Source organism: Miniopterus schreibersii, assembly GCF_964146895.1.
Source record: "Miniopterus schreibersii genome assembly, chromosome: 14".
Lineage (NCBI taxonomy): Eukaryota > Metazoa > Chordata > Mammalia > Chiroptera > Miniopteridae > Miniopterus > Miniopterus schreibersii.
This window is the reverse complement of record NC_138114.1, coordinates 36531403-36556946: the sequence shown is the minus strand read 5'-3', so window position 1 is coordinate 36556946 and position 25544 is coordinate 36531403. Positions and strand designations below refer to the sequence as shown.

The 25544-nt window shown below is 39.6% G+C and overlaps 1 protein-coding gene across 2 annotated transcripts; it reads right to left on the bottom strand.

The window, feature by feature from the left end:
* Positions 1-351: 351 nt before the first annotated feature.
* CCNJ (cyclin J) lies at positions 352-21218 on the bottom strand. Of its 2 annotated transcripts, none has more exons than XM_081159052.1 (6): positions 21007-21218; positions 20282-20391; positions 14060-14270; positions 6100-6399; positions 5847-6006; positions 352-5236 (listed from the first exon to the last, which is right to left on the bottom strand). In XM_081159052.1, the coding sequence occupies exons 2-6, from the start codon at positions 20348-20350 to the stop codon at positions 4825-4827; spliced, it is 1152 nt and encodes a 383-aa protein (XP_081015178.1). In that variant the 5' UTR covers positions 20351-20391; positions 21007-21218; the 3' UTR covers positions 352-4824. The 2 variants fall into 2 exon arrangements, with proteins under 2 accessions (XP_081015178.1, XP_081015179.1); XM_081159053.1 differs by having other exon boundaries at positions 5847-5970; positions 20282-20392; positions 21007-21096.
* Positions 21219-25544: the final 4326 nt, after the last annotated feature.

The window sequence follows — 25544 nt, the reverse complement described above, 5'->3', positions numbered from 1 at the left end:
TACTTTTTTTTTTTTATTTGATATGGTTGGTCTTAGTTCTGTCTCAATATTTTGCTATGCTTTGTATTTATACCTTTAAAAAATATTTTACTACTATATAGACTGCTTGCTTTGTTTGCTGTATTTCTTTTGATAATTAGGAAGGTTTAATTTTTATTCCAATAGTTACTTTTGTAATGCCCTGTGTAATACTCTCAATTCTCTAGTCAGACTTTTAGTATCTGTAATGTCCTTCTATAAGTAATAATTGACAAGCTGGACTTCAATAAAATTAAAAACTTCTGCTCTGCAAAAGACAATGTCAAGAGAATGAGGAGACAAGCCACAGACTGGGAGAAAATATTTGCAAAAGACACCTTTAATAAAGGATTGTTATCCAAAATATACAAAGAACTCTTAAAAACTAGTAAGAAAACAAACAACCTGATTTAAAAGTGAGCTAAAGACCTTAATACACAACTCACCAAATAAGATATACAGATAGCAAGTAAGCAGATGGAAAGTTGCTCCACATCATTTGTCATCAGGGAAATGCAAATTAAAATGAGATACCACTACACACCTATTAGAATGACCAAAGTCTGGACCACTGACCACCAAATGCTGGTGAGGATGTGGAGCGACAGGAACTCCGTGTTGGTGGGAATGCAGAATGATACCGCCACTTTGTAAGGTAGTTTGGCAGTTTCTTATCAAACTAAATGTACTCTTACCCTGTGACCCAGCGGTATTGCTCCTTGGTATCTACCCAAAGAAGATGAAACTTACGCCCACAATAGAACCTGGACACAGATGTTTATAGCAGCTTTATTCATAATTGCTGAAACTTGGAAGGAACCAAGATGGCCCTCAGTAGGTGACTGGATAAATGAAACTGTGATCCACCCAGACAATGGAAAGAGCTATCAAGCCTGAGAAGACATGAAGGAACCTCAAATGCATATTACTAAGTGAAAAAAGCCAATCTGAAAAGCCTATATACTATACGATCCCAACTGTACGACATTCTGGAAAAGGCAAAATTATGGAGACAAAAGATCAGTGGTTGCCAAGGGTTGGGAGGTGGTGGCATGTGGGGACAGCATGGCAGGGATTTAAAATGAACACTGAGCCCTGGCCAGCGCGGCTCAGCGCTTAGAGCATCGGCCCGCACACTGAAGGGTCCCAGGTTTGACTCCCAGCAAGGGAACATACCTGGGTTGCAGGCTCGATCTCTCCCATCGGTGTTTCTCTCTCCCTCTCTCCCCCTCCCACATCCATTCCACGCTCTCTGGAAATCAGTGGGACAAATATTCTCAGATGAGGATTAACAACAACAAAAATGGATATTGAGTGACCGCAAAAACAAGATGACAATCAGAGTTCCAGACTGTCCATTCCAATTGCGTCAAGATACTAGTCAGGCCAAGCTTAATATAAGCTGCTTATAGCTAAGGAGGTAAGTCTTTTATCACGTGCTTGAAAAGGACAGTTGATGATTAAAAACTTGTCACTCCAGTTCAGAATTACCTCAAAGTAAAGCTACCTGTCCTGATTTGGGATGTTTGTTGCTTTTTCTTAAATTCGGTGTTAAAGATCACTGTATACTAACTGATTCTCTAAGGGCTGTTGCTAAACCTGCCACGGTGCCAGAGCAACTGATAATACACAGTACTTATTTAAGAAATGCTTTTTAGGAGTGTGAATTCCTAACCCACACATACACACCTGTTGAAATTTTACTCTTCAAAACAAATTATATCTAAGTTTTAAGTTGAATTACGTAGCAAATGATATTTATACTTAGGTGAACAGCCCGTTATCACTGTTGATCCTCTTCCCTCACACCCCTGACTACTTTGTGTCCCTAGTTTTCTTTGAATCAGACTTCAAATTTTCTGAAGCTCGTGGTGTTTAATAAATTACACTGCTAATGTACTAACGACTAATTTTAGGCTCAAAAGGCCCAAAGCTGCATCCAATATACTTTTGTGAGCTTTGACTCTTAGTATGGAACTCATAATTAACGGACAAATGTTTCCCACCCCTACAATTACATTCTACACCTGGATGGCTCTAAGTAAGTATAATTGTGATTGCAAATCTGACTTATAAGATGACATGGTTCAATGAAGCTGCAACTATACATCAAATTTATATTTCAAAAACAAAACACCAAAACCATTTTACTGAAAACTAGTTTTATTTTAAAATTAAGTGCATAGCACTCATCTAATTCCATTGGTGTAGACTTTAGCACCATATTCACCATTTGCAATTAATGTTATAACAGATACATTTTGGTTTGCAGTCTGTATTTGAGTAGTGTTTATTTAGTGGACTTTGGTAAAGCCCTTTATACATATCATTAAACTCTTCACAGTACACATTTAATGATGGTCCGGTAATCTCAAAAAAAAAAAAAAAAAAAGACCTACTTTAAAGACTAATCAATAAATTAAACAAAAGGAAACCCACATAACTCCCTCCCCACCCACATCCCCCAAAGCTAGCAGTTGTGAGTTGAATTTATACTGAAACCTAATGTTTTAAAAATAGTTCTGGTTCTCCAACAACCCCCCACCCCACCCTGGGTATGCAGCAATAGTAACCAATTACTTTATTCTACCCCCCAAAAACTTAATCCAGTGTTCTTTAGCTTTTTTAAATATAAACTGGGAAAGTGTTACAAGCTTTTTAAAAAGGCATATTCTATAACAAGAATGACATTTAAACCAATCAATAAAAGCATTTGACAATACATTAAATTACCATAGGCACCAGTTGTTGTTTCAAGTTGGGATCTCTATCCCAGTATCTTACATTCATAGTATTATTGAGGTAGTTAAAATACTGAAAATTGGACTCCAGGTTGCTGGGTTCTGAATGTGAATATGAAAGATATATTCTACTGAACCCACTTTCCCCAAAATAATTCAAGTTCTCTTGAGGTAAGAACTACCAAAATCCAATTAGCAGCCTTTTACAAAGAGGAAAAATGATACTTTCAGAAAACAATTTTCATGCTTGAAAACTGCCATGTGAGTGTTCCTACCTGAGTGGGTTTTTTTTCATTTTTATCTACCAGACTAATAAATCCACATCATTCCCTATGTACTCTAATTATAAAAGTTACCTTTGTTGTAAGGAAAGGACATTCTCTAAGAATTCACACTGGCAGAAGCCACTCACCCACACTTACCCACTGGAGCCATCTGGATCGGTTTTTTGAGTCCCTTCCCTTCCTAACAGAAGCCATCTGGCTTGATTACTGAGACTCCTGCTGCATACCCACAATATCTTTTAGTAAGTTTGTCTTCAATGCACATTGTGGCAGCCAAATACCTGCCATGCAGTTTCCCTTCTATTCAAGTGCTATCTTTAAAAAAACACAAACAAAAAGACACACCTTACTAATTTTTAAATCAGAAAGTTTCCCTCCACCAACTCTCTCTTCTCCCACAGATAAGAGCACAATGTATATAGTTTCAGTTATTACAATGATTTTTTCCTTTTTAAGTTTACTCCTTCCAAACTCTTTACCCCCAAATTGCCCTTGCTGTAACAACTTATTATTGCTGTCTTCACTCATTACCAATACAGTGAAATGTCCCAGGGCAGTTTCTGGGGCCAACCTACTGAAAATGGCTACTGAAATTTAGTAATCAACACCTTTGCCTGTTTATATTGACTAGTATTGACTAGCTGGATACAAAGGTTGCCTATAAAACCTGTCGTCCATGTAACAAAGTGCTGTTCTAGCACAACCTGAGAACTACCCTGGCCATATTCCACTTAAAAATAAACCTACAGGACTTTATTCTAGTACTGTTATTTTACAGGTATGCCTTCCCTTGAAAAAACTTTTTTAGAGTAAAATCAAATCTGAGTATAAATCATTGATTGCACTGAGAAATGCAAAATCTATGTATTATGAACGATAGAAACCACCATTTCATTCATTCTAAGCTACAATTATGTTCTCATTTGAAAATACATCCTCGCAGGAGTATTTTAACCTATGTTATAAAGGTAGTTCATACTATAACATTCTCAAAACATGTTGCATTACAGTTAAGTGTTTCCAAGTAGTACAAATTCCCTGAGTTAAATGTGTTTTAATTCTAAAGATTTGAGGTTGATCACTTAGGGAAAAAACAGCAAAAGTTTATGGCCATGATTTTAAGAGATCTACTCCACCCTTAATTTTAGTACATAAATCCGGGTACCTATGTTATCTTGTAATAGGAAGTTATAAAGAATCATCTAAAAAAAAAAAATTTTTTTTTACTGTACAGATGGGTATAGCATAGCAATTCATGTGTTTAAACTTAGTCAAAAATCCACTTGTAAATCAAGAGTATAACTCAAAACTGCAGAATAAAAAAAAAGGACCTCTTCAAAAATTAATACTGTAACTTTCCTTCATAAAAAGACTGTTTGGCAAGTCCACAGACAAACATTAATCTCTGACATATAAGCCAATATTAGGCCCAGAGCCCACCACAGGTCAATTCTCGAAACAGCAAAATGGATGGAATTTGTCCAAATTTTCTGTTGTATTGAAATTTTTTTTTGAAATATTTGGACCATCAGCTGGGGCTTGAAACTTTTGTCATGTAGGTTTTTAACAGAATTTGACATACATACTGTTAAAGTGTTTGCAGTGTTTGCTTAGTCCTCCCAAGTACTCATGGTGCATTCAAAGGGATAGTCACTCTTCCTGGTGCTGCTATTTGAAGAGTTCCAATGCAATTTGAATCCCTTTAGAGACGTTTACAAAAAGCTTGTGCCAGAGCTTCAAGTCACAAAACAGTCTGGATCAGGTGTTACCACCACATAAAATCACCTTTCAAAACATGGAGTAATGCAAGGGTAATGTTCATTTATCTGATAACTCCGGTTATAAGAAACATTCAGACAGGGCTTCACTTCCACTGGTATTGCCAGTGACATCCCAACACCAGTCTGCACGTGCCCAAGGCCCTGAACACTAGTCTGGAAGCCAGCAGGACATGTCTGTAGTGTGTAAGATGAGGTGTGTGTGGTAGATACAATCTGCTGACAGCTTGGTTGTTCTGATACAGGATGGCGATATTGCAATGAGGTCTGATGCGTCTGATGGAGATACTGAGGTTGCTGAAAGTGAACTGGCCGAGAGGGCTGGGAGGTTGTCTGGAACACACTTAGTTGTGCTGGCTGAGGCACTGCTTGTCCTCTTTGTTTGTTTGCTTCTTTCACATCGTTATCATGAGCACTGCAACATGGATTGAAAGTAAACTGCTAATGTTACTTGAGAAGAATCTGTAAGAAAGTCATGCACCAGCCCCAACTCCTCCACACTTGACTCCAGGGACTGTGCCACTATATTTAGATAGCTGTCACTGTGACCATAATTTCAACAACAGTGAGATCTCACTTATCCCTAAAAGCTCCTTCCCTTGGTACAAACCTAGGGAACTGGCTGCTGGTAGCTTTAAAGGTTATGTCCAGCTTAGGAGATATATCTACAATAAGCACTTAAATGTGATTGCTACTTCAGTGGTGACATCCTGGGGCCCAATAATTCAAAGCTGTGGAAATGAAGAACAAGGCAGCTTTCTGCCTGGACTGATCTTATGGTCCTGGATTCATGCTAAACTATGTACTCAGAATCATACTAGCAATGACAACCTCTACCTAGATAACCACCAAAGGGGGCTCCCCTTCCACCGAGTGTTGCTCTTACAACAGCTTGTTCATGGCAGCAAAAGCTGTCAGAGCAAATACCCTAAAAGCTCTGTGCTTTTGAAAAGTTGCTTTTAGGGCCCCTATACATGAAGAAAATATTAATGAGAAATTACAAACACAAGAACAAAGAGGCTTACATCAATAGCCGTTCAATGCACTGCACTAAGAAATCCCAGGAGTAAGCAGTAAGACGATGCAGTCTTGTAGGCCACGTTGGAGAAAGACGAAGTATAATCCTTGAAGAAGCCACACATGCAGCAGCTACTAAAGAAGGTGCATAATTTAGAAAGGCATAATCTGTGGAGACATCAAAAATGAACTTAAAACTTAAGCAACAGAATACACAAGTCACAAGCTCACAAGTCACTCACTGGCATACAAATTACTCACCTTGCAAAGACACTTCCAGGAAGTAATCAGCATACTTGGCCATGTAGAGTTTAGTTTTTTCCAAGCAAATCATTGGCCAGCCATCATGAAGATCCGTTTCGTGTACTGCTTCAGAGAGATAATACTCGATGAAATGGGCGGCTGTTGGAAGGCAGAGGTTCCACTGAAAGGTTTCTAATAATAATAGTTCCATGTGTAGCAAATTTTGTTTTGTCAGTACTAGATTCATATTAGTCATACAACCCAGGCTGTTGAGCTGCTCTAGCTTAGGCACACTATCTTCTTTTTCTTCAAATTTACCTTATAAGAAAAGGGGGGAAAATTGAGAAAATATTAGGCAAATGATCATTTTAGGTCTAGTCAATTAAATGGAATTTTCTGCCTTTTATTGCAAAGATTTAGATCTCAAGACATTCTTTCCCCTACTCTAGGCAGATAGAACTATGCCAGAACTCTGTGGTTGTCATATTTGCATGTTTTCTCTCCCCCTGCCTCTGTCCTCCCTTCACCCTCCCCTAAAAAAACTAGAACATGTAAACATTTTTATCTAAGTCCTATAGTGTAACAAAAACAGTCATATGTGCCAATGAAAAAAATAACTCAAATCTCATCAGTTTAATCTTTTGGGGCAATTTCTCTGGGGGGAGGGGACAGGAAGTAGTTGGTGGAAGAGAATTATTTTATTTGAACAGAGGAAAGTTTAAAGGACTTAATGCCATAAAGTTATCTGAAATCAAAAGTAGTTAAGTTTCAAGTGCTGTTTATCAGCATATTTTCAGCACAATCTCAATTCCACAGTAGAGGGGGGAAAACTAGATAAATATATAACACAAGCATTCTCATTCCACACACACACAAACAAAAACTATCCCATTTCTTCTGAATTCAAAACAAAAACCTAGCTAAGTCTGCTATAAAAAAAAGGGGGGGGGATACTTTATATATACTTTTATATGCCCTTACTCAAAGCAGAATAGGAGCAAAAACAATCTGAATGACAGAACTTCATCATTTGAAGGCAGTCACCTTTTTTCAGGAAACACTCATCCATATGTACAAGGTAAGGAATATAATTCCCTCTCCAGCCCCAGAATAATATTTTTATGGAATACATACCATCTTCCACTTTAATTTCCAAGCAAGTGTTTTAATATATATCATTTGTTTTAGATATTTCTAGAGCCCATGGCTGGAGAGAATTCAAACTATCAAGGACTATTAAGATTTTCCAGATGCACCAATAGAATCAAAGAGTTGTCTTCAAGTTTCTTTGGGTCTTTGTTCCATGATGGTCCATAGAAAAGGGAGATTATAACTAAAGCCTTCTACCTTCCTAGAATTATGTTCTATTTTATGATAAGGTTTAAAACAGTCATATTATATTACAATTATAGATTTCTCACAATAGCTTTACCCTAACACTTGTTCAAAATAATAGCTGTTAGGATGTTACATATATTAATATATAAAAATTTTTGTTCTACTATTATAATTGTTCCAATACATTTGGTTTCCTTGGAAATATTACAATTTTATTTTATCCACTTAAAAACATGTTTTGAAGAGCCAGAATGACTGCCAAAGCAGTAGAAACTAGACGAGTTTCCCTGTGAAGTTTCTCTTCCAGAAGAAATGGGTTTACACCACACATAGAAGTTGCTACAACAAATGGTAGTGGCCAGGGTCACTCAGCTCAGGTGCTCAGTGTATTGGAGCCTGTGGGGTTTGTTCAAGTCAGCCTGCCTTAGGGCTAGGGAAGAAGCACTGCTGACTACCTTGCTCTTTGCTTAGGGAGGGGAAACTGGCATAGAAGGTTTTGTCTCCTATGGCAGGAGATTCTAAGATCATAACTTTAAGAAGAAAGCCTAGCACAGCCGGGCATGGCTCAGCGGTTGAGTGTTGACCTAGGATCCAGGCGATCAGGGTTCGATTCCCCGTCAGGGCACATGCCCTGGTTGTGGGCTCGATCAATGACTCTCTCATCATTGATGTTTCTATCTCTCTCTCCCCCTCTCCTTTCCTCTCTCTGAAATCAATAAAGATATATTTAAAAAAAAAAAAGAAGAAAGCCTAAAGAAGCATATAATTTCTCTTCTGCTCCAGAAAATTTGAACTTTAGATCTAACCTACTCAACTAAATATTGTTGCAAGTAGGAGTTAATCCAAAGAAAACTTACATAATTCAGACTTTTCATAAATTTAGATAGCCCTTCCCATACCTTTACATAAAGGTAAATCTCACAAGTTTTCCCAATAGCATATACTTAGTACAGCTCAAAGCTCTAAAAATGGTCTTTTTGACATAGTCATCTAGCATCATCACTGCATAAAGATATAGGAGAGGAAACCACTGTTCTCAGAATAACAGAGTGGAATTCTTCAGAGCAGAATGACCTACGAATTTAGTTCAGTCCCTCTGGATGAATCATTAAGGCTTTCAAAGTGCCCTGCCATTTGTGCAACAGCAACAACATTGGCTGTATTACCTCAGAAGAATACAGTAAAAATTAATGAGTTTATTTATATCATGCTTAAAGTTCCTTTGAAGGAATTAATATACCATAATTCACTGTTTAATTCAAGGGTCAAGAATGTTTTCTATTATCTCCTTGAAACTTTCAACACTGAAAACAAAATTGTGTATGGCCAATTTCACAGCTCAAGAAACCAAGGTAGTGAGGTTGGCCAATTCATTTAAGGTCAGATAAATTCAGCCAAACTAAAAATGGAAGCCAAAAGGAAGATATATGTTTGAATTCCCAAATCTGTACTGCTAGAACAAACTATTGCACTGGGTTATATGGGGACAACAACTACCAGAATAGACAGATTTCTATATTATTAAGCATCTATGGGGTTTCTGTATTTATAAAGTACTTGGCTATTACAAGTGTGAAAGCCTTTGTATCTTGATTCACAATGTTAAAAATAAACTGCATACTGCATAAATAACCATACTTGGGATTTTAATTCAGGTTTAAGTTTTTTGAACTTTTTAAAATTATATCTAGGATATAAATACTCAGATACATGGATATTAAAGGATTTCAAAGTGTGTGAAAGCAACAATGAATACCTGCATTCATAGCCATAGTTTTTGTTGTGCTGAATGCTATGTGCCTGGGTATTTTAAATTTACTTATCCACAATACCACATACAGATCACAAAGCTCAGTTTCTTCAATTGAAAGGAAATACCAGAAGCCATGTGATTATATTGATAAAGGCCCCAAACAGGAAATAAGGGCACAGGAAATTCATGTCTGCTTCCCAGAAAATAAAGAATTAGAGGACACAGAAACAAAACATCAGATTGTCTTTCCTTTATAGGAATTGTTCAAATCAGCCCTGGAAACCAGCATATTTTCAAAGCCAGCAGTGAATGGCAGGTATGTGGTCGTAGGGCAAGGATCAGATGTCACCATGAGCTCTTCCAACCTACATTGTGTTCTTTTATTATGAAGTAATTTTAAGAAAAGTCACCCATAATATACATAAGAATTCTCACAAATTTGTAAGACTGTAGAACAATATAAAAAATAGAAAGAGGCAGTTCATGGAAAACAGAAGGTTCTATTCTCATTAAAAATTAAGATGTAGCCCAGCTAGGCGTGGCTCAGTGGTTGAGCATCGACCTAGGATCCAGGCGATCGGGGTTCGATTCCCGGTCAGGGCACATACCCGGCTTGCAGGCTCGATCAATGACTCTCTCATCATTGATGTTTCTATCTCTCTCTCCCTCTCTCCTTTCCTCTCTCTGAAATCAATAAAGATATATTTAAAATAAAATAAAAATTAAGATGTAAATCAAATCAACTGTGAGATACAATTTTTCACCTATCAGATAGTAAAGTAAAAAAGCTCTGTCAGCCCAGTATTGATGAGCAAGGAGAAACAAACACTTGTAACAAATTTTTACTACTAAAAGCCTATAATCTCACTTTTTGCTTCATCTTGACTCCAAGATCATTTCTGAGTTACCCAAGATCTTGAGCAAATTATCATTGCCGAGCCAGCTTCCATGTTCTTCACAAGTTCAGTGCTGATCACAGAAGCCAAGGAAAGCCAGAGTATATGTGTTAAAGAGTTAGACTTCGAGAATTTCCCAGGATAAATCAGTCTTTTCTGGAATGTGCCAGAACCATAGGGATAAGGACCTAGACTAAAGACCACAAAACAGTTTATGGAAGGGTAATTAATGAGATGCTTTTTTTTAAATCCCACCCAAGGATATGCTTTTAATGATTCTGAGAGAGAAACATTGATGTGAGAAACATCATTGGCTACCTCCCGTAAGGACCTGACCTGGGTAAGAACCTGCAACATCAGTATGTGCCCCAACTGGGAATCAAACCCGCAACCCTTTGGTGTTTGGGACAATGCTCCAACCAACTGAGCCACCTGGCCAGGGCTGCAATGCTAACTTTTATGTTTCAATTTCCTACCTGCCTTTTTTTTTTAAATTCCTACCTGTTTTTAAACATATTACCCCACTTGATTCTCAAGACCAGTTTATAAATATCTATTTTCATTTTATAGAGAAATAACCCGAGACTCAAAGGTTGTTGAAATTCATCTTGCTGACAAGAGATTAAAACCCAGGCAATCCATCACTATAATCCCCAGTCTACAACACTACACACCACCCTCCAATCAGGTCATCTGTAGGCCCTTTCTTCCTATCTCTAATAGTGTAGACACTCAGGTAGCTGGATACGAATTAGTACCTAGAACTTATAAGCTGTGCTCTATCCTTTGACCAAACTACTGCCTGCCTCCCAACCTATTTTAATAACTAGAATCCAACTGTGAGCTGCAAATTGTTCTTCACTTTTACATATCAGGCTGCCCATCCCAAAGCAAGGAGCAGCTGGGGAGGACACACAGAATTCCATCATCATGTCCTCAAGGAGAAAAGCATTATTTGAGTAAAGTTTATGATAATTAATTGGAGAGCTGCAACTGGTATCCAAATGTAAGACGATAGAGTGTAAGAATTTAAGAAATACCAGAATGAACTCCACAAATATAAAACAGATATCAGGTACTGAAAATAGGCTACTAGTTTATAAACATCCTAAGCACTTCTGTTGTAGTAAAGTTACAGACTGGAGTAAAGAGAGACTGCAGCTTCTCTGATTCCTTGTATAGAACTGACAGCTTGAACTCTTTTGAGCACTGCCTACTTGGGACAGGCTAAGACTCTGGAGATACCTGTCTCACACTTTCTCACTCTCCAGTGGGGAAGAATAATGTAAAAGCAATTCTCTCTCAGGGAAAGAGGGGCTAGGGGTATTAATAAAAGAGAGGGAGGAGGTAGCCAACTCTTTCAACAATAGATGAAAAACAATTCATATCTGAACCACAGCAAATACAAATCCTAAAGCCTAGCTCCTTGAAAACAAGCAAAAAGTAACTACATATTAGCACATAAATTAAATCAAATAATCTTCAATAAAATAAATTGATCATGACACCTAAAACTAACAGTAACAGATCATTTAAAAAGAGGAACAATTTGAAAACTCCATTCCAACCAACCTACATGGTGCACAAATAAAGTATACTTTCCCCAAATTGTGAAAATTGCAGGAACTTGAAACTAATCCGAAGCATTGCATGGTGGCCAGAATTATTACTATTCAACTAGTATCCTCAGTAAACTTTGGTAGTAACATCTTGTTTATGAATATCTAGTTTAGTAATCCCTAATTCATTTAGTAAGTTACCGGTAAAGTAAACTTTAGTCACAAATGTAAGTTGATCTATGAACTGACTATGCATCATTCATAATTTCACAGTCCACCAAGAGGAGTCTCCTACTTGGCCCACACCACACTTTAAGAACTGCAGGCACAGAGAAGGTGGGGCTTTGTACTGTTAAAGGATAGTAGTGATGGCCATAGCAGGCAAAAGTTATTTTTCATTAATGATCCCAAATTTTAAAAATAACCTGACTTGCATATCTGATTTCTAGTGTCTCTCTTCTATAAACTGAGCCTCTAATAAACTAACATTGGTAGCATAACAAGAAACCATTCTGTCTGTGGATTCTCACATATCTGATGTGCCAAGTATGGGTTTTTCTAATCCTATGCAAATATTAAACCACAAAGGGCTTCACAGCCAGTGATGAAACATACAGAATTGTACATATGACTGCTTATGAAGATGCAACCTTAATTAAAGGTTAAATTAAAGGTTAATCATAAATATACAAGCATTACTTCACTGGCTTTCTGGGTGAGGAGTAGCAGGTGATGTGTTTGGATCTTAGAGGACAACAGGTTAAAGGAGAACATAGATTTTTCAGGAAATAGTGTTCTGGTAGAATTTGGCTCAAAGTACATGGGGATAAGTTTGGAAGATGAGACTGAAAAGGTGGCCAGGTCCTGATGAAAAATTCAAAATATTACATTAAGGAGTTTCTACCTTAATCAACAGGCAATGGGAAGTCTTCACTAGGGCTAAGTTTATTTATATTCAGCCTGGTCCACAAAGGATTTGAAATAACTTATAAAAAGACTTTCAAGGAGAAAAAATAAGTTGTTGAGGTCATCAAAGGAAGAAGAAAGGTAGGAAAAGAAAGCCTGAGAAAATATTAGTACCAGAAATGAATACCACAGAGGCCTCATTTGGTTTTAAGTTTAAATGCAGTAAAAGCACAAAGATGTTTTAGAAAGAACTCTGGTGGCAGGGTGTATGGGGAATGTTTTTGAGAGAGTAGCCACAGTGGATCCCAAACCCTCAAGTGGGGGTTAGAGGTGAAGGCAGCAGATATTTCTAAATACTGCTTGGAAGTCAGGCTTAAAATTCTATTGTAATGACATGAATAATATAAAAACTACATAATGGATTCACCCTTAATATCAAATACAATCTTTTCACATTACTAAAAGTAGAAAAACTCAATTTTAATCACTTTACTCACCCCTCTTTCACTTCAGTTGGGGTACTAACAAACAATGAAATGAGTTACAAGAAGATGTTAAGAGAAAGAGGTACCAAAAGGCCCATGAGTACATTCTGCATTGGGTAACAAGTATGGTTATATCAGATTCTACCGTGCAGCCTCCCACATAGTTGTGTCTATGATGTAAGCAAAGGTTTTCACATGTGTAGCAGCTGCATGTGAACCTTCAGTTCTTTAAGCTACTCATTATATAGTCAGTAGAAGGTATTCTAACAATACAAGAGTATGGTACCTTTTTGACAGTTTCCTCACTGACATTTTGGGCCAGACGATTCTTTGTTTTAGGGGACTGTCCCACCTTTACTCACTGGCTGTTAGTAGCATCCTTCCAGGTTGTGACAACCACCAAATCCATCTCCACACATTGTCAAGAATCCCCTGGGGAGCACAATAGCTCCCGGATGAAAACCACTGCTTTAAAGCAATGGTTCTCAATTGGAAAGTACATCAGAATCACCATTGGAACTTCTGGAAAGTTAAAAAAATACCCAGGCCCTATGATATAGAATCTGAGTCAGTAGATCTGGAGTGGTCCAGACATTTTTGTCAGAATCTGCAGGATGTATGACTTAGGCACATATGTTTTTAAAAGACTACAGAGCCACATTTTAATGTCTGGTTAAGAATCATTCTGCCGCCCGGCCGGGCGTGGCTCAGCGGTTGAGCGTCGACCTAGGATCCAGGCGATCGGGGTTCGATTCCTGGTCAGGGCACATGCCTGGGTTGTGGGCTTGATCAATGACTCTCTCATCATTGATCCTTCTATCTCTCTCTCTTCCTCTCCTTTCCTCTCTCTGAAGTCAATAAAGATATATTAAAAAAAAAAAAAAAAGAATCACTGTGCCAAAGAGAACTCTCAACACAAACTTTCTGATACTCATAAACTGCAGCGAATGGAATTTGGTGGTATTTTACTGAGTTCTACAAAAATTTATTTCATTATAAACAATAGAAATTTCCAATGACATAGATCAGAGTCATACTTACTTGCTAGAAGCAGACAGGAAAGTGCAACTAAATGCAGCTGCTGGATAGAGATGTCATACCGATCCATAAACAGGTCCAGCAAATAGACAGCAAGATGTCGGGCAGAAGGGCAGAGTGTGAAGCGATTGCTCACAATGGCAATCAAGTCAGCAAAATACCTTCTGAGACTTAGTTGAGGGGACTGGCCTTTGTAGGAAGGCAACTTCAGCTCCTAAATCAAGAGCAACAACATGTAGTTAACATAGCCTGTAGAAGTATCCCCACAATGCAAAGGTGACTTTTCCCCCAACATATTAGTATTACAAGTGCCTAAAGCACACTTTTCTTGAGTGAAACACAAAAATGAAAAAGTTGAATGGAAGGAAAATGAATGGCATTTAAAATTTAAACCAAACTTTCCTCCTTATCCTTAATCACCTCTGACATGACTAATTATAGGTGTTTCTTAGATTATGAAATAGAGGTATTCAAGCAAATTTTTTAATAAGGGAATTGTTTTCCCAACCAAGTGTTTTCAGAAAAACATCCTTACCCAAAACCCAACATACACATACCACACATACACATCCCCTCCAAGAAGCTCAAAGCTTTTGGTTACAAGGTAATAGATAAGTGAATATACTCCTAGTATGTCACATACTATTATTATACCTGCAGGGATGTGAAAGGTAGGACTAGTATTCATCCACTAGTCTCTTCTAATTACGTTTCCCTTTTAGCAGTTTTATGATCTATCCTTTGCGATCATCCTCTCATACACCTAAATTTTTTCCCATTATCACTGTTCAATCTCAGAATTAAATTAACTTGTTTTTTAAAAATTAGAAAATTTCTGAACTACTGAAGTATTTCTAGAGCACAGAGAAAGATAAAAAGGTTTTAAGTTCATTTTATGAGATGAGCATAATACCAATACTAAATACAACAAGTACTATAATAGAAGTAACATGGATATGACCCGGAAAGCAAGGGAGGAAAAAAAAGATAAATTACACTTCATCAAAATTAAAGCCTTTTGTGCATCAAAGGACATTATCAAAAAAGTGAGACAGCAACCCACAGAATGGGAGAAAAATTATTTCCAAATCATACATTTGATAAGGGATTAATATCCAGATTATATAAAGAACTCTTTTATATATACATATAAAATGATGCCTCACCCTAGCCATTTTGGCTCAGTGGTTAGTGTGTCAGCCTGCGGACTAAAGGGTCCCAGGTTTGATTCGAGGCAAGGGCACGTATCTCGGTTGCAGGCTCAATCCCTGGTTGCAGGTTGGGGCACGTGCAGGAGGCAGCCAGTTGATGTGTCTCTCTCACAGTGATCTCTCTCTCTCCCCCACTTCCACTCTCTCTAAAGAAGCAACAGAAAAAATATCCTCGGGTGAGGATTAAAAAATAATAATAATTAAAAAGTTATAGTTTTTCACTTACCACATTATACTTTATTAATTTTTGTTTATGATATCAAAAGTGGAAATAGGAATTCCCAAATATTATTGGTCAGCTTGACAATATAACCTTTTGGAGGACAAGTAGGTAATATAAATTTTTTGAAATGCAAATTGCAGATACCTAGCAATACTAGGCTTAGGAATTTATCCTATACATATAGAGGTCCTTTGTAGCACTATTTAATAGCAAGATAGTGGAATAAAAAGCTTTATGTCCAACAACCTGGATGGATCTCCAGAGAATTATGCTGAATGAATAAAGCCAATTCCAAAAGGTCACATACTATATAATTCCATTTATGTAACAAACATTCTTGACATGATAAAATTATAGAAATGAAGAAAAGATTAGTGGTTGCCAGAGGTTAAGGGGAGGGGGAAATGAGGGTGGCAAGGAAAAGGGTATGGCTATAAAAGGGTAACACAAGAAAGAGATCACTGTGGTAATAGAAAACATTCTGTATCTCAACTATATCAATGTCAATATGCCTGTGATAACTGTATTGTAGTTTTACAAGATGTTACCACTGGAGGAAATGAGTAAAGGGTATAGAGGATCTCTCTGCACTATTTCTTACAACTGCATGTGAGTCTACAATTATCCCAAAATAAAAAGTGTAGTTAGAAAAAAGCTTGCCCTGGCCAGTGTGGCTCAATTGGTTGGGCATCATCCCATGCACTGAAAGGTTGCCAGTTGAATTCACGGTCAGGGCACATGCCTGGGTTGCGGGCTCAATCCCTAATAGGGGGCGTGCAGGAGGCAACCTATCAATGTTTCGCTCTCGCATCAAGGTTTCTCTATCTTCCTCTCCCTTCCTCTCTCTAAAAACCAGTAAAAATAAAAAATAAAAAAAAAATCTTAAAAAAAAGAAAAACGCTTGAAGTCCATCAACAGGAAACTGATTAAATAAACTATGGAACATCAATTCAATGCAAACATTAAACTAAAGGACAGTAGACCTGTATATGTTGATAAGGAAAAATTTGATAAACTAAGTGAGGTTAGGTGGGAGGAAGGTATAGAACAATGACTATATATTTGACCTGTTGTATCAACAACAAAAGTAATTAATTTGCAGATATAATAATTTACATAGTATCTTTTCAAGAATAAAAAACAATAATGGTAATCTTCGGGGATCAGGAAATAGTGAGGGTTAGGGAAAGCTCAATTTAATCCTTATACTATCCAAAAAATTTTTTAACCATATGTATATATCATTTTAAATTTTTAAAAAATATTAATAGTAGTTACTTGGGACACAGACTAATGGGCCATTTTATTCATTTATTTAAATTTTTTTTACCATAGAATTGTACACCTGAAACCCACAGAATTCCATCAATCAATGTTACCCCAATAAATTCAACAAAAACTAAATTTTAAAAAAAGGAATGAAATAGGGGCTATTACCATAGATTCTGAAGACATAAAGAAAAATAAGGAAATACTATGCATAACTATGCTCAAATTCAACAACTTAGATGATATGGACCAATGGGCCATTTTATGTTTTTAATTTTTGTATAAGTGAGAAAAGTACAAACAAATGCTACTGGGGAAAGAAAAAACACTGGCTTAGGCTGGCTTGGCTCTTCGCAGATAAAAATAAAAAATTTAATTTCTCCAAATAAAGGGAACATGCCAATTTCTTATTGCAGCCCCTAAGGTTTTTTTCTCCTTTACCATTTTTGTAGATCTTCACAATGGTGTAAATGAGTTACAATTCCAAACTCCACCTTTCTTTGTGTCATCAGATGACATTTATTGAGCATTATTCATGTAGCAGACACTGTGCTAATCCCATGGATAGGAGCTGGAAAACAGTCTCAAGCCTAGCTAGCAAGTGAAACAAAATACAGAGATTATTAGAATATAGTAATCAAAGGGTACTATAGGAACACTGAGATGGGAGATCTAACTCAACTCAGGAGGTGGGTTGTTGGGGGAAAAAGCAAAGCCAGAGTAGGCTTTCTATAAGAGTCCTGAACAAAGTCTTAAAGACTCATTGGGAAACAGCTGAAAAACACTGGTGGACTTTATCTTTAACCATGTTAACTTTACTAAATGAAGGCAAAGCAAAGGCAAAGAACCCCAAGGGCCATCAATTGGAAATTTTAAACAATGTGCCCAATACATTCTCTTTTTATGGTTTTAAATGGTAAAGTACAAGTGCTTACCAGATGGCTATCAGATTTGGTTCTCTTTTTCCAGGTACTGCAGTTATACAAGCATGAGAAAATAACCTATGCTTCTCTCAGCTTATAAGTTTTTTCTGTCTATTCCTGATTCCCTAGAATTGAACACTCTTGTTTCTGTCTGCTTCTCAGGGTCCCACAGGACCACCTGTCATCTCCATCTCCAGTCTCCAGTCCTCATCAGCTCACCATCCCAAGTACCATTCCCTTCCTAGAATGGGTTAACTGTCCAGCCAGGATGGAAATAAAGGCATAGAAGGAATATTCACAAGGTAAGTACAATTCTGTGGGATATTTTCTTAAGGTTTCTTACAAAGCTAGCATTGCTTCCATCTGTCATAAAGGATCCTAAAAATACTCCCCCAAGCATCCTAAGACACTAGTATGCAAAGCAAAACAATGAGAAGGAAAAGAAGATGACATAGGGTATAAGAGGACAGCTGCTTTGTAGGGTTTTTTTGGGGGGGGGGGCAGGGGAGTACATGAGGGAAGGTAATTATATTTTACAAAAACAGTATAGTTGGCATTCATGGTTGAAGAATATTTCCATTTGTTGTCACTGTTACTCTTCCCCAGTAGTTATAATGCCAGTCACACCAGTTATTCCTCCACAAACCTTGGGTGTGAATACAGAACACCTTCCATAGTGTCCAAATGACAACTGCCCAAAGGAAGATCTAAATTCAGTTACTCTGAATTACATGAGACTCCATAAAGACAGAGATCATGTTTGTTTCATTCACTGTTACCACTCTAACACCTGGCATAGCACCTTGTATATTGTAGGCACTCAAATACTATAAATAAATAAGCATATAAGCATCCAACTAAATCATTTAATTAACAGCCTGGAATTAACATGCATCTTTTTAATATGAAAAGTTCATTTTAACTTTCTTGACTTTAGTGTATTACAAACAGTGGTCTCTTCAGTTCCACACGATCAAGTTTTAACTGATTAACAAATTCTTTGAAATCACATGTGGCTTACAAAATGCCTAAAGATAAAAATAAAGCTAATCCAGGGTAGCCATGACACAAGTGGCTTAAGATAACTTTCAATGGCATTCCTGCACTATCTTGTCCTTTGATAGTTCATAAGCAACTTTAGTACAGTTATGTCTTATTCCTTGGATCCTCCCTAGAGCCTAATACACAGAAGCATTCAACAAATCTACTGGGGGGGGGGGGGAGATCCACTTCCAATGTAAACTGATAAAATTAATGCAGGTAATCACTCAGAATTAAAACTATGCATAAAACATAAGAATCAAAAACCTTGGGGGAAAAAGAGCTAACACTTAGAAAAGAATATTTAAAACAAACAAACAAACGAAAGTTATCTGGAACCTGCAACTCAACATTCCAGACAGCCATTCCATAGTTGAGACTTTCCTGTGGTATAAAGGACGTCTTAGGGGACTGTGGTATATTTAGTGTGTCTAAGAGACTGAATGTCAGAATTAATAAGTAGCTTTTAGTAATCTCAGATCTTAAAAGGGGTACAATCATAACAATTTAAGTCAAAATTAGGTTTTCTAATTCTACTTAACCTGAATAAAAAATTAAGATATAAAATCATTATCATCCCTGGATCTCCCAATTGTGAGCAACCTTTTTATTGAAGAGTCAGCTGTTTTGCTTCTTTCTAATTTTCTATACCTAATGAATGGCTCTCTATCCATGGTGAAACTGAGTCAAGTTAGAGATAGTATTGGATCTGCTCTCTTCTGGTTATCAAAGTGGCAGAGTTGACCCATTAAACTAACATGTGACATACATAGTAAAATTGTTACTTAAAAGCAACAAAACACTTTGCATTGTGCCAGAAAAGTATCTTCTTTCCCCCCAATATCTATTAGGTATACAAGGTCTACTTTCTGTCTTAGATATTACCTGGAAACAGCAACTGCTTCTACCTTAAGGCTTTTTGAACAGCCTCCAATCTTGGGGGCGGGGGTGGAGGGTAGAGAGTAACAGTTATCACTTTCTTAGTGCTTACTATATGCCAATCACTGTTCTAAGCACATGTACAGTAACAACTTATTTAATCTTAACAATCATCCAATGAGGCACATTCTATTATTATTCGTTTTACAGATGAGAAAATTGGGAAACAGAAAATTAAGTAAATTGTCCAAAGTCTCACAGCAAGTTAGTAGAAAGGCTGGGGAATTTGTTTATGTACAAATGTGACACTACACACAGCTGCATGCAACAGCAACTACAGAACAAGCAGGGCTGCTCTGCCCAACAAAATGATGTCCGCTGGCTTTTTAAGTACAGTATCAAATCCCTGCTCCCCCTGGAAACAACATCAGAATGTCTCTTCACACCTTCTCTCTCCCAACTACCACGCCCCACCCCAGCCCCTCATTTAAATTGCAAGTTCTTCTGACATCCCAGGGAAGAAGCCAAGGAGATAATTAACCTTGAGCAAATAAGCAAACTCGCCATTTCTGGTCTGGAAGCTAGTGGTTCAAGAACCTTACTTTCCAGGGGGCCGAGATTCGTACTAGCTGGCAGCAGACACCAAGTACCAAGTGGAAAGGCCGGGCATCAAGGTTACCTTGTACCGAAGGGCTTGGTGAATATCGGCAGCCAGCTGTCCTCGCCACCACTGCCCCTCCAGCTCCATGGGACCCGGCGGCGCGTCTGGCCGGACGCCGCAACTTCAGTCTGCAAGACACACCCCAGACGCGGTCACCGCCGGCCCGCAGACGACCCTCCGCGCCCCCTCCCTGAGGGGTGTGACCTCGGGCCGCCCTGACTGACTTCACCTTCGCCTGACTCCCTAAAACCAGCAGGATCAACCCAACTCCCCGACGCCGCGCGGAGGGCCGGGGCTACCCAGGCAGCAGGCGCCGGCTTACTCCGAAAACTGCCGGGCCGGGGGCCGGGGAAAAGGGGCCAACGAGCCCGAGTTCCCACCGCGCGGAACTCGGGAGCGCTGGGGGGGCCCGCCTTCCGGCTCCCCGCGCCCGGGGTTCGAGTTCGCCCGCCCGCCCTGAGGACCGGGGAGACCTGACACCCGTCACAGCCCCCTGAGGTGAAAACCTCCCGCGGAGAAACCCGGGACCGACGCCCGCCCGGCGCCCAGTCACCGCTGCAGAGGGTCGGGCGCCCGCCGCTCCCCGGGAGCCCCCGCGGCCCGGCCCGCACCAGGCCGCCGCCTCGTCCTGAGGAGCGCACGGTGTCGCGCGGCCCCAGAAAGGCGAACAAAAGGCCGGGCCGGGCGCGTCTGCCGTCCGGCGCCCAGCCCAGGCCCGCCGGCCCCGCGGCGGCCTCGCTTACCGGAACCGAGGCCCTCACAGCCCCAGCCCCGCGGGCATGCGGGGGACGCCGGCCCCGCTCATGCTGCAGACAGTCGGCCGCGAAGCGCCGGCCTCAGCTCGGACCCAGCGCCCGGGCGCTCGCGCCGCCCATTGTTAAAGGACCGGCAGGCGGCTCCGCGTACAAAGCCAGCGCCCGGGCACATGCGGCCCCGCCGCTGCCAATCTCGTCTCGCGATACAGCGGGGTCACCGCCGAGCCGTCCAATCGGAGGCCGGGCCGGGCCCAGGTGCAACGCCGGGCGAGGGCTCGCCTGCCCGGGTCGGGCCCGCGGCGGCCCCCGCGACCCGCGCGACCCCGCACTTCGTGCAGTCGGAGCCCCAACCACACCAACCGCGAAGCCTGCCCGAGGGGTGGGCAGAGATCGGAAGGGAGCGCCGGAAAATGATAACGCTGGTCATCCTTCCGGTGACCAGTCCGGTCGTGCCGCTCACCTGCCGAGAACCTTCGATGGCTCCCCGCCGCCAGCAGGGTCAGGGCCTGCGGCTCGGCTGCGCGTTTAACCCCCGCGGCGTGGGTGCAGCGCGCTCATCTCACGTTACAGCAGCCCCTGCGTCCTATGGCTGCTGAGGGGATTATCAGTTCCTGCAGATGGGCTTTGGTCATTTCAAAGCCCTTAAAGCGCTTTCTCTCGTGAAATTCTGCTTTTAAATTCTATCTGAAAACCTACCCCGTCTAGAAACCTAATCAATCTCCTCCCCTTATTTCCTTTGCTTTAGAGATCCCCAAAAGCTTTGAAAGGAGTTAAGATTACTTTCAGTAACCTAGTTTGTCGATTCCATCGTGGATGTAATTAGCCATCTGTGGTCCTAAAACTACAAAAGTGTGGAAACACTCCAACATCAATTAAGGTAACGTGGGACCTGGCGTGTGCTGAGCAGACACCGCCTCAGCCGCGTTGTAACCTGGCGGGTGGAATATCACAACCGAAGGCGCTCGTCGGCGCGGGACAGGGAGCCTCGTTTCCTGAGAACGTAAGCACTCTCTTTTAATAAAAAATATAGAACCCTGCGCCTTCTAATAGACTCCTTTGTCCCAAAAGTTACATGAGAAAGAGCTATGATAAAGTGCTGAATGTTACATGAACTTGACATTCTCATGGCCATGCACTCAGGTGAGACAACGCTCTGCAGAGAAGGGTGGAGCTGCGGGAACGGCGCGGACGCGGCGGACGCCCGGTCCAGCCCCGCATCGTCCCAGTCCAGCCCCGCATCGTCCCAGTCCAGCCCCGCATCGTCCCAGTCCAGCCCCGCATCGTCCGGGGGCTGCCCTGGCCTATCTCGGCTGCAGGACTTCCCTAGAGAGGAGACGGACACGGGCTAAAAGCTCCATGCTATTTATAACGGCAGTTAAATGGTACCTACCGCCTCGGGTTCCAATTCATGTGCCCTAAGCAACTTTATGACAATAATTTGGCTTCCCAATAACTTAGATGTCCAGGGCTTATTTAAGAACCCTTTCAGGAAAATGGGCCACAAACTATAATCATCAGTGTAATCAATAGGTTGTTTCTCACAGTTTGTACTTTGAAAGGGTTATTCACTGGGAGATACTTGTTTAGAAATTTTCCTATTTTTTGGATTTGCCTCATATGATGAAAGGACTTTAATGTTCATTCATTTCATAGGTTAATACATGTGTGTGAATATATATAATTGCCCAATGTGTCTTAGATTATAAGTCCCTAAAATGCAAAATTTTGGTTTATTATGACTTCATTAATTCCCTTAGGGCAAGGTGAACACAATTAGGTATTTACTTAATTCCTAAATGAAGTCTGTTGTCATAAAGTAATATTCTAATTTCTAAATAAACAGCAAAGTGATATGACAAGTAATATGAAAAAATAAACAGAAAAAGAGAACAGAAAGTGAAACTGAGTGGACATTGTATTGAGATAAGGTGAGGTGGACAAAGGCCTGAGGGAGGCGAGGGAACATGTAGACATCTGGTGGCTGAGTGTTCCAGGCAGAGGGAACAGCAAATGTAAAGGCCCTAAGGAGAGCTCACGTTGGGAATGAGTATGGAGGCCAGTGTATGCCTGGAGTGAAGAGGAGTTAGGAAAGACGTTCCGAGCCTCAGAGGCAGTGATCAGGAAAGGATGGAAGTTAAAAAAGCAGAACTACATAGTAAGGAAACTGCAAAGAGTGCAGTGTGCCTGCAGCATAAGGCATGAGACAGGTTTGGCAAGAGATGAGGGTGGGACTAGATTCTCTGGAGAGCTTTTCTAACTCAACTTTAAGCAGTGAAAAGCCACTCATTTTAAGTTGGTGATTTTTTAAATAAATGCATGCAAAAGGTAAAACATTGAAACAGTGAAAGGCAAGCCCCCTTCCCTCTGCTGATCCCAGTTCTTTCCAGAAACATTATTACTATTTTCTTTTGTACTCTTCTAGGGATATCCAGATATTTATCACCGTGCATGTACATAATGCCCTTGTCCCATTTTTGCACAATTGGTAGCACTTTACACTATCATGCACCCAACTTTTGTGATACTGTATATTCTGCTGAATATTCCATAACAGAATTTCAAGATTCCTTTCAATGGCTAACTTGTGTTCCATTGGGTGCAAAGGACTATGAGCCAGAAGCCCTGGGCTCTGGTTCTTGGTTCTTGATTTGTTGCTTCCTAGTGGAGTGGCTTAGAATGTCATTTCCCTCCAATGAGACTCAGGTTCATCATCCATAAAGGGAGGTGGGCGATGGCTGCGATTGCTCGACTTTAACATTGTAGTTTCTTTGCTCTTGCCACACACATGTTGCAAAGTGTTCTGTAGGGAAAGAGGCCCAACACTCCCCAGAAAGCTCTGATCATTATCCAGTTTTTAAAGTTTCAAATTTTAAATGCATCAAGGTAATTCATGTATACCCATTAAGAAGCCAAATATTTCTAAAAGGCATAGAATGAAAAGCAACAGTTCCTTGTTCTACTCCCTCCCCACTCCCAAGTCCAATTCCAAACAGGTAACCATTGAACTCCTTAGCGATTTCTCACAGTATTTGCTATCATCTTTTTAAATGACGTTTATATACTTTTGATGTTATTTTTAGGTATATTTACATATTGTCCTGAAAAATGAAGATTTAGTTGCTTTACAATCACCTTTCACACACACATACATTTCCTTCTTCCTTCATCTCCCTAGTATATATTTTTCTTTTAAGAAAAGCTCTCTCAGAGAGCACAAGTGCTGTCCCTAGTACATAATTTTAACACATTTTTTGTTACATCCATTTTAAATTGTTTTCATTGTTATGACTACATAAACATTGTTCACTGTAGAGCCAAATGGTGTCCTATAATTATTACTTTCCTCTTTGTTTTCCTGGAATTTTCTTCTTAGCTTTTGTCAAGTATATCTAAGTTTTCTACACATCCAATTAGCTCTGTAAAACGCCTCAATTCAACTTTCAAAACAGCCACACCTATCAGATAAACTATTAATTGTATCTTTCCCCTCTTGATTTATCTTCCTGGACCCATCTACCCTGGCCCTACAGCTCCAATAAGGTTCTCTCTAGAGTTGATAGACAGCTGCCTATCTTGGGTTAGACGCCTATTTCCAGAAACCTATGTCTCTCTTCCTTGGTTTACAAGCACCAGTAGCCTTTTGAGAAAGGGTGTCTAGGAGGCAAAACTTTTGAGACCTTATATATCTGAGAATATCTTTAATTTACCCTCACCCTGGGTTGTTTGGCTAGGTATGAAATTCTAACCTGGAAACCATTTCCCTTCATAATTTTGAAGGCATACTCTAATGTCTTCTAAATGCCAGCGTTGTTATTGGGAAATCTGATGCTGCTCTGATCCTTATTTTATAAGAAACCTGAAACCTATTCTGTCTGGATTCCTCTGTGCTCTCGGTGATCTGGTTTTACAATGATGTATTTTGGTGTGGGTCATTTTTCATTCATAATTCTGGGTATTCAGTAGGACCTTTTATTCTGAGACTTACATACTTGTTTTCTGGATATTATCTGAAATTTCTTTCATAATTTGCTCTCTTCCATTTTCTCATTTCTCACTGTCTGGAACTCAGATGATTCATACCTTGGATGTGCTCAGCTGATCTAAATTTCTTATTTTTTCTTGCCTATTATCCCTTTCTTTGTCCTTTTGTTCTCTTTTGGGGCAAATTTCCACAACTTTCAGTGCAAACCCTTCTTCTGGGTTTTTTAATTGGATTTTAAATTTTCTACTTTTTCCAATGGCTCTTTCATGGTCTCAGATTTTTTTATATATAGCATTCTGTTCTTGTGTTACAGGTACAATATTTCTCATTACTCTAAGGATATTAAAGTTCTCTTTTAAATAAATTTTTATTCTCTCTGCATTCATTGTCTGTTTCACCATGGTTTCTTTGGTTTTAATCTTTGATTCACATATTAGAGGATTTCCTCAGGTATGTGGTGATCCTTGGCTCTCAGTTCAAATTTACAAGTGAGGCATTAAAAAGATTATCAGAATCTCTGAGTGCAAGAATAGGGCTTATTGAA

Bases quoted from the DNA above. Each gene is read 5' to 3' on its own strand.
- CCNJ (XM_081159052.1), bottom strand. From the start codon at position 20,350: ATGGAGCTGGAGGGGCAGTGGTGGCGAGGACAGCTGGCTGCCGATATT. The intron at 6,007-6,099 runs GTGAGTAATTTG...ATGTCTCCACAG, and splicing joins CCTGGAAGTGTCTTTGCAAG to ATTATGCCTTTCTAAATTAT. The intron at 5,237-5,846 runs GTAAGCCTCTTT...TCCATGTTGCAG, and splicing joins TGCATTGAACGGCTATTGAT to TGCTCATGATAACGATGTGA.